The sequence below is a fragment of the Poecilia reticulata genome, chromosome 7 (genome assembly GCF_904066995.2).
Source record: "Poecilia reticulata chromosome 7, P_reticulata-male-v2, whole genome shotgun sequence".
Lineage (NCBI taxonomy): Eukaryota > Metazoa > Chordata > Actinopteri > Cyprinodontiformes > Poeciliidae > Poecilia > Poecilia reticulata.
In genome coordinates, this window is record NC_088836.1 from 16,383,545 (window position 1) to 16,401,288 (window position 17,744).

General features: G+C 39.1%; 1 protein-coding gene across 4 annotated transcripts; it reads right to left on the reverse strand.

Annotated features, from left to right (window-relative positions):
- Nucleotides 1-2,285: 2,285 nt before the first annotated feature.
- On the reverse strand, nt 2,286-11,564 carry zgc:153867 (myosin light polypeptide 6). Of its 4 annotated transcripts, none has more exons than XM_008413636.3 (7): nt 11,364-11,564; nt 7,777-7,804; nt 5,412-5,555; nt 4,802-4,975; nt 4,608-4,685; nt 3,808-3,842; nt 2,286-2,785 (listed from the first exon to the last, which is right to left on the reverse strand). In XM_008413636.3, the coding sequence occupies exons 1-6, from the start codon at nt 11,547-11,549 to the stop codon at nt 3,814-3,816; spliced, it is 639 nt and encodes a 212-aa protein (XP_008411858.1). In that variant the 5' UTR covers nt 11,550-11,564; the 3' UTR covers nt 2,286-2,785; nt 3,808-3,813. The 4 variants fall into 4 exon arrangements, with proteins under 4 accessions (XP_008411858.1, XP_008411860.1, XP_008411859.2 ...); XM_008413638.3 differs by lacking the exons at nt 7,777-7,804; nt 11,364-11,564 and adding exons at nt 8,052-8,079; nt 8,440-8,568; XM_008413637.3 differs by lacking the exon at nt 3,808-3,842 and having other exon boundaries at nt 11,364-11,555.
- Nucleotides 11,565-17,744: the final 6,180 nt, after the last annotated feature.

Genomic DNA, 17,744 nt, shown 5'->3' on the forward strand with positions numbered 1-17,744 from the left:
GTTTCTGCGTGTTATTTTTTTCAACCCGGCAAAGATCAGCGTAGAACACCGACATGCGCATTCAACATGGCCGCACAACCCTCCAGTCCTCACGCTCAGTTTTATTCGAGGCGACCGTTTGGACTCACTAGTGTCGATCGGGACAGTTGTGTGAACCCAGGGCAAAGATCGAAGCTGACCACAAGCCTCTGCCTGCTGCAAAATGGATTTTCAATACGTCTCAGGATACAATCTGACCCAAACATCAGCACGGCTTTATAGGCCTCAGCTTATCATGCACCCCGGATCAACAAAGTCCAGACTATTGATACTTTTTAAAGGTAACACTATACAGAGATCAATTCTACAAACAAATTGGTTCAGTGTTTGATAAGCCTGGAAATTATTGGAATTACTGTAAAAAAAAAAAAAAAAAGAAAGAAAGAAAAAAAAAGACACAGGAAGAATAAGTGGGTTCAATATTTGTACAATTTTTTTTTCAGGTTTGTTCATTGACAATTTTGTATTTCATTTATAAATGTTGTGCGTGTTTGTCTCGCTCTCTTTTGAACACAAGCACAAAATCTCTTCTTCAGCATCTTCACTGTGTGACTAAGCCCGGCATACATTGAAAATAAATCATAAGTAATGCAGAAAACATTTTTTTATTTGCAACCGTTACAGTGACATTTTTAACTGCCTCAAAAAATAAGAAGTCTCTTTGAAATATTCAAGTTGACGTTATTTTCTATTTGGTTGTTAACCTGCCAGCTAAAATCACAAGCTTTTTTTAAATTATTTTTAAATTAACTAATTTATTGTAGCCAAGAGTGAGTTTTTGATTGGCTAGTTTGGTTATTATTGTAATAAAAGAAAAACGATACAAGTTAAAAGAAAATATTTCTAAAGTCATGTTTAGTTAAATTAGTTCAGTTTTAACTAATAGGGAAAAGAAACATCAGATAATTATGAGTAATACATCATTCAGTAACCTTGTAAAGTCTCACCGATTCTGTGTATTGCTGAAATAAATTCCTTTATATTTTTAAAAAGGTTTAAACAACGTGATGAAATTTAAATCACACCTGTCATCAAATAACTGAGTCAAATCCCACAATGCCTCACAGATTTATCTGTATGTTTATAGAGAAATGAACCCACATCATCCACTTAAAATCAGGCAGAATGCTCAAATATCCTCTCCATCATAAAGGAATTTTATTTTAAAAAAAATCTAATTAAGAGTAGAGTTGGTATCATTCCTGAAGTGAAGGATTTGGAGAATTTGTTTCTGCTTCGGAGCAGGAAAAAAAAAAAAGAAGGATGAAGGCACACCAAGCCTGGGCCCAGCCCACGGCTTTCTCTCCTGGCAGATTCCAGTTGAAAGTTAATTGGACGGGGAGAGGTCTGAGACGGGCTGCGCCGAGGCCCATTAGTGATTCCCCTGTCGAATGCAGAGCCACGAGGATCACAGACTCACAAATAGGAGGATTAAAATAATCAATAGCCTCGACTTCTATCGACCACACACACACACACACACACACACACACACACACACACACACACACACACACACACAGTAATTAGTAGAGAACCTATTCAGTGGTGGACTATGACACCCTCCCGAACCTTAAGCACCCCACAACCTCACACACAATCTCCACTGTTCGACGGCGGTGGTGCCTAATGAGGGGAAATAGTTGTGACTGCTTGAGAAGAAAATACAGGAAAAGGTCATGAAACCACTGAACAGCCTTTTACTACTTATGTTAACGCCTTTGTATCCAAGAAAATTACGAAAAAAAAATAAATCCTGTAACGCACATGTTGTAGCATTTATTGCAAACAATAGACTGGAAATGGCTACACACACAGTCTTATATTTAGCGCAACACAGACCTGATCACAACTGTATATAAACAGTGTAGTATATTATGGTTCTCGTTTTAACAGAGACTAGATCAAAGTAACAACACTGCCCTCTTGTGTGACATGAGAAAACTGCAAAAAAAAAAAAAAAATTGTCCCAAGATATTTTACACACAACTGTTTCACATCCTCTCACATACTAAATTCAAATTGCTGACTGACTTAGATCCTCCTTAACCTGCAGAATTACATGAGCTCTCACACATAATAAGTGAGAATTCATACAATATGTGAAAAATACTCAGAGCTTTTTCCTACATATGTTACACATCTGTTAAATTGAAGTATCGCCCATTTGGCCACAGTGTATTTAACTATATTCAGCCAGCCTGAACATACAAAAAATAAATAAAATCCACTTGGACACAAAAGCATTTCAGGAAAACACATTTATTTAAATGCAGTGACAAATTTTGGGCCAAATTTATAACATGGGGAATGCTTTGAAATGTTTCAAACTACAGTTTTTGACATTTTTATGAATCAATCCGGGACATTTCAGCCAAAGCAAGTCATAGAAATATGTATATGTGATATATGTTATTGTCTTGCCCAATTTTAGTTACATCGTTACAGCTTACGGTGCATTTCGAAATGTTACAAACTATGCAAGCACAAATAATCCTCAATGAATACAAGGTTTATACATGTGAATAGATCTAAAAATGGTGCTTCATGGGTCTTTTCTAGGGTATGTAAAGGCACTTCTTAAATTAAAACTGTAAAATAAACTCATGTAAAAGGTTGGGGTGAGCTGGCGAAGCTAAATGGAAATATATAGGAATGTGATTCTGCGAAAAAAATAATAATAAAAAAAACAACAACAAAAAAAACTGTGACGCTCTTTATCCGTTCATTACCATCCGGACGAGTTCTGAAACAGAGAGAGAGGGAGAAAGAGAGAAAAAAAAAAGAGTTAGTCTTCTCACTAAAAACCTGGAGATCTGCTCCAATTACAGCATGCAGGACCAAGAGCTGCTCCTCTTGAAGATGCTGCATTTGGAGGCAAATCTCCCATAGTCACCTCATCTAGAGCCAGGAAAATGGGGTCAATTGAAGATGACAGACAGGGAAAAAGGTGAGGTAATTATTTCTATCTCCTATTCAGCCAAAGCTATTGGTCCTCTAAGATCCACAGAAAGTTGGTTAGAGAAGCTGTCCTCGCCGTTTGCCTTCCTCTAGCTGAGAAGCAAAGAAAAAGGGGGAGAAGATCAGGGGAGCTACAGTCCAGTCAGAGCAGCCAGCTACAAATTCAGTTTCCATCAGTAAATAAGAGAGAACAGTCAGCATAAGAGCAACTCCATTACACTCTCTGGTTAGTAAAAAAAATTAAAAAAGGGACTGGTCCACTCTCCTGAATCTGGTGGCTATGATATACATAATGTCATGTAAATGTAAGAGGACAGCAGCTAGATAGATCTAACACCTTTAAAACCAATAAAAGGGGGGAGAAAAAAAAACACCAACTTTAAAAAGCCCCATTAACATGCAAATGAAATTAGCAGCGCTGTCTAATAAACACCACAGTCAAAAGTGACCACCAGGCTTTCCCTGAATGAGACCAGTCTCTTCCCATTCTGTCCACCATATCTCCATACAACCTGTGGAGGAGCCATAGACACATGCAGAGGAGCATGCTGCAGCCAGGGGCCAAGGCAGAAGGCTGCAGGAGCAAAACAGAGCGGCAGGAGGCTATATGCTTTAAAGCCTCACGTCTGCAGGGGGAGAGAGACCACCAGGCTTTCCCGCTCAGCCTACTAGTGATGTCTACCTTTCAACAGGCAATCGTTTGTTAGCCAATATGAACTATGCGACGAGAAAATGCACTAGCGTCTAGGAACTAAGTAGCAGGAAAGCCTGGAGGTGTCATCCCCCGGGTTTGGACAATGCCCGTACCGGCCCTCAGCCTGACATGATGTGACGAACAAATGCTGTGGAGGAAGAACATTTAACAGATTGTCAGCAATTAACTTCTGATCACAGCTTCTTAAAGAGCTTGATTAAAACGGATAAAGACACGACCAAATGACACGAACCATCCAGAGGTGGCATGTTAAATATCGCTGGTCGTTTACTACAACAAAAGCGTTTGCATTTCTTGTGATCCACTTTTAAATTGTTTTTGTTCAGAAAGACTTGAGGCAAATTCAAACTTCACACCATAAAACATTCAGACAGTGCTCCCAACTCTGTGGTCATTTATATAGTGCTTGAATGGAAGACTATCTATCTCTAACTACAGATTATCAACTAAACAAACAGTATTGACTAATTTCAAATAACATTATCCACAAAAGTCAAAAAGATAAACTGTAGATTGTTGTCCAAGAAACGTGCAATTTGCTGATGCAAAATAACTTTTTGGCTTTGATGCCTTTAATGAACAAACAAACAAAAAAAAATCAGATTTCTGATGTGCTGATCAAACAGCATTTGGTTTTTATCACTTCAATCATGTTAAAACTCAGGGTTTCTCAGTGGATCAGAGGAAATGCAGACTTTAGTGCTAAACATGCTTGTATTTAATTAGCCTAGCATTAAAACTGCACTGTTTGCTAGCACAGCACCTACTAGCAAACAGTGCTGTGCATTAAGAACATTTAAATATTACAAAAAGCTGGATTAAATGAAGCGGCTTTACTTCAGACTTATTGGAAGCAGAAGTTACTTTTAACACAAGTCTGTTTTCTTCTCACCTTCATAATTGATGCAACCATTTGCATCTTCATGTCCAGCCAGCAGTGTCTCCACTTCCTCTTCTGACATTTTCTCACCTGATGACCCAAAACGATGCACATTTTAATGTGACAAATAATAATAATTTGTTTTTATTTTCATCGTCTTTCGGTTCGCAAACTGATGTGTGATTAGAGATAAAAACGTGACGTACCTAACGTGGTGAGCACATGACGTAGTTCTGCTCCCATTACTGTGCCGTTGCCCTCCTTGTCAAAAACACGGAGTCCTTCCACAAAATCCTCCATGGAGCCCTGATCTTTGTTTTTGGCGATGGCCTGGAACATGGGCAGGAACTGCTCAAAGTCGAGCATCTTGGTGTTCATCTCTGCAAAATGAGAAAAAACCTCGAAATGAGACAAATCAGGCTGAAGGGATTAAAAGCCTTACATTACAGGAAATGAATTTTTTCCTCAGCCAAGACTTGAGGTTGAATCTGCGTAATATTTGGAGCGATCTGAACGCGCGGGTGATCTTTTCCTGTTAAAAGCTGAGAAGTTAATGTTAACATAATTGCTTATAAAGTCAAAAGTATTATACGGCCACAGACGCTGCGATATACCTTCGGTATTAAGTTGCCGTTTTCTCTCAGTCAGGACAGATACATCAGTCGTCTCAAAGCTGAACATTCTGCACAACAAAACTTTAACGCTAATATGAGCTTTTCAAAACTCTTCTCCTGACACCACTGACAGAGCTGACAAAACCCACAAAAAAGGGGTTTATATCCCTTTAAGCCTCCAAGTTTGTGACTTTTCTCTCACCCTCAGACTTGGGGTTGCCCAGCACCTTAAGCACCTCGGCGTTGACAGGGTTCTGTCCCAGGGCCCGCATCACGTCGCCACACTGGCTGTAGCTGATCTTCCCATCTCCTGTCCTGTCGAACAGCAGGAACGCCTCCTTAAACTCTGCGGCACACACAGACATGAAGCCAGTTAGCCAAAGAGCTGAATATTAAAAATTAGCTGATGCATAGAGAGAAGTGAAGCACAGACAGGATGTGGACAACAAAGATTACAACACGGGTTGAGAATAAGAAGGCGCCCAAGCAGACTTGGAAAAATGTCAGCTTATCACAATTAAGAACACTTTCATCTTAAGGGGATTTTACCTGGAGAGTACAGATTTTGGAGAAAATAAAATGTGTGATTAAAATTTGTAGCTATGGTCACATGTATTATTACAACGGATGAAAGCAACATCCTGTTCTCCGAGTTCAGCTTGGTGACGAGGCAAACTGTCTCGCTGGTTCCTCAATTCACCAAAAATATTTACGTTAGTAATCTGGTCACAAGCACTCAATATTTCAACTTCATTAATGGAAAGCTACCCAATTTGTATTTTTTACTTTAATACACAACATGCTCTGCGAGTTTCCCTGTCTTTTGAATATGCATGGGTCCATAGAACAAATTTACCAAACATGCATGTCAAAAGTCACCTGAAGGCCCATGTTTTTCCCAAACAGTCGACTGACGCTTTGCCTTACAGAAGTATTCAAACTTCCTTAAATTTTTACTGTTTTGCTATGTTAGAGCGACACACTTCAACACAGAGCAGCACACGGTTATGAAGTGGGAGGAAAAGGAAATGGGGTTTTAAAATGTTTATAGAAAGAGTATGATCTGCATTTGCACTCAGCCCCTTTTTTATGTAGAACTAAGTTTTGTTGCAGTTGCATGTTTTTTTTAAGACTTCTTTGCCAGCTTTCTAATAAGTAAATTACTAAGCAAATTATATGTACAGACATAATTGTAAGACCATTTATTCTGATAATAGCTCAGTCTTCATAAGACTGGATTCAGTGTATCTGAAGAGCAATTTTAAAGTCCGACAGATTCTCATTTGGATTCAAGTCTAGACTTTGACTGGACCGTTTTAAAAACAAATACGCTGTGGTCAAAAGGGTCAGCAATTTATTCAATTTAAAGAGCCACTTTTGTCACTGGAACAACAAAATTTTATTTCTCCAAGTCTGCAAAAGAAAATGTATTTTATATATCGGTGTTAAATATATATATATAATTTTATTATTATTTTTGAAAGCTAGAGAAATTACACTAAAACTTATTAAAAATAATCTAGTATTTACAAAGGAAAAATAAAACATTTTCTTTTTGGAATGATACCAGCTGAATGAGATTGAAGATATTCAGCCCACTTAAAAATGTATAACATAGTTGGAGGTTAAAACATTGTTTTTAAAAGTCTACCATTGGTGCCGTTCTGCAGTTGACATTCTATGCAGATTTTGCATAAAAACAGAACCACCGCTCCAACCACATTTCCTTACTTCTTTTATAATAAAAAAAAAAAGGTTTTGTCAGAGCTACAACACCACAAAATACTTAATGAAATCTCCCCCCACCCAAAGGTTGCATATTAATAAACTGAAACCATTTAATTTAGGTTTAATAAGAGTTTGATTGTCTTTATCAACTGTAAATGAGAGCACTGCCCCACTCTATCATCTGCAGTTTCAGTAAAGATAAAGTGATAGCAGGCCGCTCAGACCCAGACATCAGGGAGACACAGGGTCAGATTACACAATATCCGTGCAGAAGGGTGTTCCTACAGTTCTGAAGCCAAAAAAGCCCTGGGACTGTTATGGAGTTTTTTTTTTTTTTTTCCTGTTCTGAGGAATGTCTCTCTTCCCCTCTGGCCTGTTAGCACAATTCCCAGCACCATATTTGGTGTGAGAGGAGTGGAGAAAAGTAGGTGGAGATTGCTAGTAGCTATGGCCTATTATGTCAAGGGAAGATTAAACAAACGAGAGTTGGGACAAGACCCATCCACCGCTTTTCTCCCACACCAAACATGGACACACACTGGAGATGAGCAACTCGGATCATCTCAGACAAAACGAGGTTAGTGGGAGCCTGAAGAAACAAAACCAAATGGGAGGAGATGCGAGCTTAAGGTGTCTGGCTTTGCAAACAAAACATCTGAATACAAAAACAGTACAACACACGTCAAGCCTGGTAAGGATTATAATGATGTTCCATTATTACGAAGCTGGACAACAATGCAAAACACGTTCGGCTCCAAAGACTGACATGCAGCTCACACCCTAAACACTCTCAACAGCCTCTGCGTTGTGAGCAAGGCGGAGGTTCTTCCCTCACTTACCATGAATCTGGTCCAGGTTAAATTCAATCTGGAAAGGACAAGCAGTTGCAAGTCGGGGAGGGGTGGGGGGGGTGGGGGGAAAGTGATGAAATAGTTCGCAAACAGAGGAAGAAAACCCTAAACCCAGGATTACTGCAACAAGCGGGTACAGAGCAGATCGACAATAGTGATAAAGAGCTACGGGTCAGGAATGAAGGAGCGCCAAACAAGCAGGAGGAAAATGGAGATGTTCCCACAGATAGGCTGTCACATGCGTAAATAAAAGCAACACTTACCGAGGATTTGATCTTCCGAGAAGTCAGACTGTTCGGGAAGAAATTAGGCGAGAGGAAATGGTTTTAAGGCGTTCTGGCTATTGAACATATTTCACAGGTATTGCGATAGGTTCAAAAGGTAAACCCTCCAACTACATAGCGTTCAGAAAATGTACCACACACGCAGGCAGTTAAGTAATAAAATGAGGTAATCGTATAACTGATCGTTTTGAAGCTAAAGCTAGCTCAACAAAAAGTTGTACTTCCGCTTGGGACGGGCTAACCCGTTCACGTCTTTCAACTCATGTTAACCGCGCTGCGAAACTAACCTCTCCTTTATTAAACGCTTTCATTTAGATGCCCGACTCAGTTACAGCCAATAAGTCCAGTGAAATGGACAAAAACCCACCATTTCTTTGCTGGATGAGGTGTGTCCGAGGCGACGGAAACCCAAAGAATGTGACGGCTCGATTACAAGCGCAGAGAGAGAAAAGCCTTCACTGCGTCACGACGCAGAGTACGGACGAGGTGACGTCACCGCACAACTGCAGCACTCCTTATATAGAAACAAAAAGCTGGACACAAACCACAAAGGAGCGATGCTGAATCTCAAATATATTTCCATTTTGAGCTCCCATAAAATATAGATTTACATTTTCTGCTAAGATATGTTATGCTAAATATATTTTTAGATAATGAAACATTTGCTGAATCGCTTCTCATGTTTGGATCCCTACTACGAGAAACTTAGTCTGGGAATTTCTATCGCTGCTCGATAATAAATAAAGAAGCAAATGTAAAAACCATTTCAAAAACATTTTTTTCTAAGACAACAACTTTTCAATGTGTCACTGACTTTTTAAAAAATAATTATGTATTTTCTGTAGTCTCTTATTACTTGTTTTTGGAAAACAATATTGGGAATCATGGCCCTTATTGCTGTCATGATGTTGTTTGTCCCGATTCTTTTGTATTTTTTTATTCAGTGCTGATGAAAATCTTAATACAGTGCTAAAAACTTTCAACTGGAGTTGCAGTTGAATCTTAACAGAGCTGTAAGTTGAGCTCCAAAATGCAAGAAGATAAAACAAGTGGATACATTTTTGAAAACTAAATTGAATATAAGCATACAGTGTTGATCAGATGATCAGAAGTTTAAGAATATTTGTCAAACAAACTTCAAAACAGAACTAGAAATCTTAAGAAAGGGATGAAGGGAAATTTGTTTAGATATGATGTCAGCGTTTTCAGTGGCCTCGTAAGAATATTCTACCATGTGGTGGAGTGCAACAACGGCCTAGAATTGATGGCCATCTTTGAAAAGCTTGCTGGCTGTACATCTATAAAACATTTTCTATGAAATTTAGATCAGGAAATCAAGCTGCATGGTTCAAAATAGAGATTTAGAGCAAACTCAGAACAACAACATCCTGTTCATTTCCACTTGGTTTATGGTAGACATGTCTCTATGCTGCACGGTGCCGGCTGAATGCAAGACACCCCACCTCCAACTCAAGCACATTACCAATTTCAGGAGCAGTCTCTGCGCATGGCCTATACGCTACACACAATCAAGGGTTATCTTTGAATTCTAAACGCGCAAACCACCCAAAAACATAGCAATGAAGGAAAGTTGGCTTGAAAAAAACACACATCTTTTCAGGGCAGTTTAAGTTTATTATTGTTATTCTTCTTATTATTAAAGTTTTGGAATTTTCTTGTTTTTTCTCTAGTGGGGAGTTTGACCACAACTAAGAACCAGATAGAGTGACTTTGATTTGGCTATTAGCATTGAGAATATGTGGACATGCATATTGCATGAGTCTATGATCTCACTGACCTGAGGTCAGTGAGATCATAGACTGAGGATGCATGTCTTAAAAGCCTGCCAATACAGTCCACTTTCCAGTCATCTGTGATCCCACTGTGGACATGCATGGCTTACTTACTGTCACATGCTAAATGAGGCATTCACTTCACAAAGCCATGCAATGCAACGTAACACACAAAGTTCCTGAGGGGGGCAGCAAAGCTATACTGTTAGGCAAACTCAGACACATGACCAAAACTCAATGTGAGGCATTATTAGTTTGTGATATGCATTTATGCACACATTTTATATAGAAATGTTGATTTGAACTTGATTACCAAGTGCTTTTATTTGTTGTGGGTGCTTTTCGTTGTGTTTTGTGAGGTAAGACTCTACCTTACCTCACAAGATCTTTATTTTCATTGAGGCTAAACAGCTTAATTTCTGCCTCATCTAACTATTAATTCTTTCTTCCAAAGACATTTGACTTGACCACATGGGCAACTGTAAATATCAATCGGTCTTTGATTCAGGTGGTGATTCTTTCTTGGTCTACAACTTCTTAGTCCATGTTGGAGTTACAACATGGTATTGTAACATGTTGATGTATTCGCAGCACTTCACTTTTTCCACTTGTTGCTGTGTCACAGCTTTATTCCAAATTGTATTAAATTAATGTCTTTCTTCAAAATTCTACACATTTTTTGCTGAGTGTTTTGCAAATTTAAAAGCCAAGAAAACACATTCACGTAACAACAGCCTTTGCTTAATACATTGTTTATCCACCTTAAAAATGATGATGCAAGCTCAGCATCTTATCTTTAGACAGTTTGACCCATTCTTCTTTGCAGTACTTGCCAAGCTCCATCAGTTTGGATGGAGTTGTCTGTACAGTCATTGTCAGATCTTTCCAGAGATGTTTATACGGATTCAAGTCTGGATTCTGGGTTGGCCACTCCAGGATAAATCTTTACTGGAAACATATTTTGTATAAGGAATAATATCAATTTCTTTTTTACAGAACTAACTCTGGGTGCCCTTCACTATTTTAATTGTTAAATTACCTTAAAAGTGTATTATTATTATTTTAATTTTCTGCTGGTCTATTGCTTAGTGGCTTTAGAAAGTAGGCCACTGAATCTCTTTAAAAAGAAAATAGCTCACACTGTAGCAGGGAACTTGCTCTCTTTCCCCAAGGAGGCTGACTGACTGACAGCCAGCACTCTGTGCCCCATTTTGTTTCACAACTTAGATTATCTATAAATCAAAATGAAATGTGGTCAAAATAGAGTACATCCGCTCTAATAGAGAGCGATCTATCAAATGATTGCATTCGTGTTAATTTAAAATTCTTTGGTGTTATTGTAGGTTATTCTTCTTTACTACCTCAAAACAAAAAAATATTATCTGACAGAGTATTTATGCCATGATCGAAATGAGGTCTGAGAAGATAAGAGCAAATTCTCACACTTAATAAATGCCCCACACAGGCTTTGTCCTCTAAACATTCAGGAATCACTCACCTCCATAGTGCTGGGGTCGAATGGTGAGTCAGAAGGACGCAGCATCCTTGGCTTCTGCTCTGAAATCGGTTTTGGAGCTGCAGGTGTTGCTGGCAAACAGGGGAAAGGCGGACCAAGTCGTGCTTCGGCCACTGGTGAAGGAGACTTCTTAATGGAAGGTTCTCTTTTAGGAGCCATTCCCGACATCTAAGACAACCTGAACTTAGTGAGAGTTTGCGGCAAAAGCTGCTGGTGTGGCTGCTGCAAAAAGGAATACAGAGCTGTGAAGTAAAGTGTGCCAGCTGGGTGAGTCCCATGGAGCAGAGGAGGAGGCGAGCAGTGGTGTGATGCTGATGATGCTCAGGGACGAAAGTAGGTGAATGATGAAGAGGTGGATGTAGGGAACAACATGAGTAGAAATGAGAGGCAAAATGTAAGAGGAGTGGGATGAAAGCAAGTGCGGAATGTGAAAAAGGTGACATATATTTAGAAATAAGCTTGGCTGTGCTGACTCTAAGAACATGCTTTTATTTGGGTCAGAGATGTAAGAGATGCAAACTGGGATCTTATTCACAGGGGAGCAGAGGAAAGGTGTGTTAGGAAGGGTGGATATGATTTTGCTTTTATGACAGCACTGCTAATGCAAGTGCAATATGCACACAGTCGAAACTTGAGACGTTAAAGATACACAATCACATCCAAATGTACATAGTTTTTGAATGAATTTATATTAAATATGCCTTATCAGAAATAGAAATATTAATTTATTCATTTAATCGATTCTACATGAACATTGATTTGAACCATTTGTACAAGAAAAATCAGAGCAAAGAAACACGATGAGAAAATTGAGTTATCGCTAGATGTCGCTAAAACGTAACCTGGCGGAGCTCCCGGCTATCTATCTATCTATCTATCTATCTATCTATCTATCTATCTATCTATCTATCTATCTATCTATCTATCTATCTATCTATCTATCTATCTATCTATCTATCTATCTATCTATCTATCTATCTATCTATCTATCTATCTATCTATCTCTGTGCAAATTAGAAAACGGATTTACAACTTTTGGAGTCACTCTTTAGGATTATCCAATAATCGCTAATGCTCCGTCTTCCTCAGACTTTGGGCACAATTCATCGCGCGCTCAATGGGCCTTGAAATCACCGTTTAGGCGTCTCGTGCATCAAAACAATGGGGATGTAAGACCCTCGCTGTGAGCCCAACGGCGCTTCTGTAGCTTTAATGGAGCGCCAAACAAGCTGAAAACAAAGTGTAATAAAACGGTTATATCACACTTTATAAATATATATGCATGCATACATATTTGTCAGATTTTTGATTTGTTGATGATTTCTGTATGCTAGCGTTATATTGTCTCACCACCTGATTGCTGATGAGTCTGCCGAGCAGACAGCTCACTGTCAAACGGTTTAAGAAGATTAGCGTGGCCTCGTGTTTTCTTCATCATTTCCAACAATAATCCACCCCAACAGGCCAATAGAAACCACTGCTATATCTGCTTCCCTGAAGATTATCGCCATTATGCTTATATATAGTAGCTGGAAAAATTAAAATATCATCTTCTTGCTTTTTTCCAGGTGTTTGTAAATTGATGTCTAAAAACGTATTTTCCAAACAATCAGACTTTTAATTGTAAACATTACAAATTGTCTTGGGGTTTGAGGTAACTGCTCTGTACAGGTATCCTGTTTAGTCAGATCAAGAAGCTCAAAAACTTTACCAAGTACGCATTTAATAGATTGATTTTTGACGACTTTATAAAATAGTCAAAGATTAATATGAGGAAAAACAATGACAATTGTTTATTAAACTCTGAATAAATTAACTTCTGAAAACCATACTATAGACTACACATATTCTTTCCAGCTCCATTTTAAAATAAATCCTTGTCATTGTCATTATTACTTTGATTATTAAAACTCACATTTCTAATCAAATAGCAGTACATCTGATAAGAACATAACAACTCTGCTTATCTTAGAAAAAAGAATCACATTTGCTCATGAATAAGAATGTCCTGCTCCATCAGCGCTAAAACATAATAATAACATTTTGTTTTTGTCCTGGTTCTTTTGGAAGCCAAAGATTTAATGTTTGTCCAAACAATCAGACATTTAATTATATATATATATATATATATATATATATATATATATATATATATATATATATATATATATATATATATATAAAGGGAATGTTGATCAATTTTCTCTATTCCCTTCCTCCAGATAAGAATTGTGAAAGCAGATTAAATTACTATAATTTAAAGGAAATGCTTTAACAGATTCTCCAAGGTGCCCCAACTGACTAATGAAATTATTGCACTGTTCCCTCTTAATGTCATTCAAAGTCCCTCCCTGCATCAGCAAATCTCCACACCACCTGATTTATTTTTAATGATATTACACCCTCAGTCGACTGTGTCATGGTAATAATCAGGGTGCTGCAGCTGCCTCTAGATCACATTAGCCGGCCTTAATATTGACAGTGCTGGGTCCAAGACACAAAGAGGTTACAGGGAGAGGGAGCTTATAGGAGGCTAGTCATGGGTTTTCTGCGGGAGGCAGAGGAGATGGAGGCCAGTGATCCTCCAGTTCACTATGCCCTGGAGGACTGACACCGTCATTATGCAGCTTTTCTTATAGTTCTGTGGTGCTTTAAATTCATCGGTGCCAGAAGTAGACCCCACCTTTCCTCAAGACATCAAAGGCAAAACTGATGGCAATGTTACTCCCAGCATTTCTTTCTCTGGGTGCTGTGACCGGCCAACACAGCTGCACCCTGAGTCGATTCCTCCCTTGAAGAGACGTTTGGATGAGGCTCAGAGGTAACAGCTCTGCAGGGATAACTTTGCAGCAGGATTACAGAGAATCTCTGGAATACAGTTTCTTTTCTTTTTTTCTTTTTTTTACAAACAACATCATTGTTTTATTATTGTTTTATAATTAGGTTGATCTGTTGATTTTTTTAAAATATATTTACAATAATTCTTTTAGTGCAGAATAAACACACTTTTCCGTTATTTTTAATCAGAGTAAGACTTCATCCGTTAACCAAATTAATTTTTTAGGCTTGTCTCTTTGGTCTATTTGCATAATGGTCACACTGGGATTCAGATGAGGCCACTTGTGGGATGCTCGCACCTGATCACAGATACACTGTGGCTCACTGCCAATCACAACTTTACTGTTGATTCTTCTCAGTGAGAGTAACCTCTTCTATTTGTCCTCTTTGGATTGTACACCATCAGCAAGAAGTTGCAGAGCTGTAAAATATTATCCTCCCAACCCAAATTGTAGTTTAGTCTGAAGGTGGTGGTGTGGGGGGGGGTTGTGTGGGGACCCTCAGATTAGCGTTGTTGATTAGTGGTTGGGTGTAATCCTTTCAGGCCTTCTCTCTCCAAAGCACCCCAGGGATATCCCCGTCTCCCTGAGGACCAGTAGCGTGGCAGATGGATCCTCCTCCCTCCCCCTTGTTCTGCCCCCTCCAGCAGCGCACCAAAAAACAGTGTGGATGTCCTGGGACGGAGGTTGTAAAGTATCCTGAATATGAAACCACAGGCACCTTTGTTTAATGGCTCTCTCCCCACTTAGTGAGAATTGCCCCCGGGCCTGATTCCCATTCTACGTTCACGTTTCTGCTTGACTGGAATGTTTTCCAAACCCTTAGCTAGAACAGAGAAGATTAAGCGACAAGCAATCTGCTCGTATTGCCGAGATGAAATGCTGCTAGATCTTATCAAAATTCACTGTGGGGTCCATTAGAATTATGCTGTTGACATAATAGTTTAATGGACATGATAGAATGTAGAGAAGACGATTGTCTTGAGTCAGTCCGGACCTTAATACTCTCTCTGATCTGATATCAGATGCAGATAACTGACCACTTGTCTGTTGGAGAAATATGTGTAAATGTAACTCAATCTAATATAAACATTTTATGAAAATGACCTAAATACACCAAGAAGAACAGTTCCACTTCTGTTCACAAAAAAGTGTTGAGAATTTATACTAAAACATTTCTGTTTCTGTGAAGCAGGTTTAAAATGCTCTAAATTAGTGGTTCTAAACTTTTAATGCCACCCCAAGTTGTTTTTAAGAACCACAAACTAAAAAGTCATTTTAAAACAGAACAAGAAGAAATTTTCACTTTGTGTTGGTTTGCCATTCAAATATCAACAAAAGTGATATTCATCTCCAATGTCATGTCTTAAATGAAGCTCTCTGATTGTGAACTTCATTTCTACTCAAAAGTGAAAATATCTACGTCTGAAGTTGGAAAATGTTCAAGAAAGCTCGGTAGCAGTTGAAATTCAACATAGAAAAGTCAGAGATTTTTCCCGGTTCAGGTTTTTTCAAGAAACCTGGATCTAAAACATGGCTAAATTGAGTAAATCCAAGTTTTAAATCCACAAGTTGATGGAACACAGCATAACTTTCCACCAGCACTTTTTCCTGGTTATAGGTTTGATCAGTCTTGCTCTACTGTTTATCTTGTCAACATTTACAACCACAATATCCTCTGAGGGAAGCACAGAAACCATCAGTAGTACTTATTCCACTTTTTCAGAACACTTGCTCTAGACTAGGGCTGTATGATAGAAAACCTGCCATTGTAATATTATGAAAGAATATTATGAAGATACCAAAATTTTCCTCCTCAGTCACTTTCTTTTCCATGATCCCAATGTCCCCACTAGTTACCCAAGACCTTGATTACCAAGATGTATTTCAGGTGCAGGCTGATAATTGCACACTTTCTCCTGCATTGGTAGTAAAACTCTTTTGTTCAGAGCTTGAATTCTTGATCTGTTGTGGTTCAGCAACAAGCCCTGCAGTCTGGTTGTGGAACCTGACAAAGTTATTATCATATTGAACAGCATAATATGTTCAAGCCCTTTAAGATTTCAGAAGTGTATGCTGGGCGCTTGACTTATAGAAGAAATAAACTTCAAGTAGTTAGGTGCATTTTATGCAATCGTAGTTTCAATCCTATTGCTTGCAAAATTCAAAGTCCTTTGTGATTGGATATTATACACACTGAGATTGTAATGTCGACTACAATTCAATTTATTATGCAGCTGTGCTCTGGATTACTAATTGCAAAGATTTTTATGTCTTTAAAAGTTTTATTTCGACCTAAAAGTTAATGAATCAAAGTCTGCTGTGTGCAAACACTTATTGTCCTTAGGCCTGCCAGTCTTTCTTTAATCTTCCTAACATAAGAACATTTAGGTAAAATGTTAGAACATAACTTGGAAAAAAGAGTGTGCACATGATGTCACAAAAAACATCTGGTTTACAAGTGGAAAATTATTTATTGGACAATGACACAACTTTATCTCTGCAGCTTTACCACCCATGTGCCACATCACCCCTCCCGTGTCTTAGCCCGCCGACTCCTCGCACAAATCTAGGCTCCTTTTATGATCGCTGCGAGGGGCTCAGCTTTCAGGAGCAGGCCAAAGAGCATGTGTGTAGATCAGGGCTTTAATTCCTATTGTGTTGGTGTTGTCTTGATGTGTGCGAGTGTGTCTGCGCTTTGGCAAGGGAGACAGAGGGAGATGGAGACGAAGAAAAAAAAAAAGACAGAAACAAGGACCCATCTGTCAGCATATACTGCACGAATCCCTCCCAATCCACTCGCAGTCCCTGGGGACACGAGTGCGACACAACTCACTTGTGGCAGTTTTTTCTTTGTCGGGGAAAAGGGTTATCCCAAAAAGGAGCAACAATAACGGTCTTGTTTTGGACACCTTAAAAGAAAATGCCAAACAATAATGTACTTTTTTTTCTGTTTTCTTTTCTTTTTATAATTTTGGCAAGACGTGTTATAAGTTTCTATGCATGAAAAACACATTCAGTGGAATCAAAAGAAACTCATGAAAGTATGTCCAGATCACACTTCAGAGTGACCTCTTCCACGGGGTTAGCTATCTGTGTTTACCCTAAATGAGAGTAGGCAGATTTCCCTTCCTCATAGTCATTTGGGAGACCAATGGGGATTGTGGGGAGACTGGCAGGCTACAATTCCCCATTCAGGCTGCAGGTGTGTGGAGGCCATTCTCACCCTCATGGGACGGAAGGGGATTGTTGGCTACGTGTTTGGAGGTAAGTGTGAATGTACCTGGGGAGCTCTGGGCACATCTTATTAGTCACACATACACGCACACAAACAGGCTCCTCTCTCTCCATCCACATGCCTTCATGACCAGTGAGTGCACTGACCAGGAGCTATTGGGACCGTTGGGTGGACGGATGCTGTCTCAGCACCAGGCATCTTTAGTCTGAACAGAGTGACGCCTGCGCATTTAAGCAACAGATACGCCCTCCCACTCGCGCTTCCTCCATTCGGCCATCTGTTAGAAGG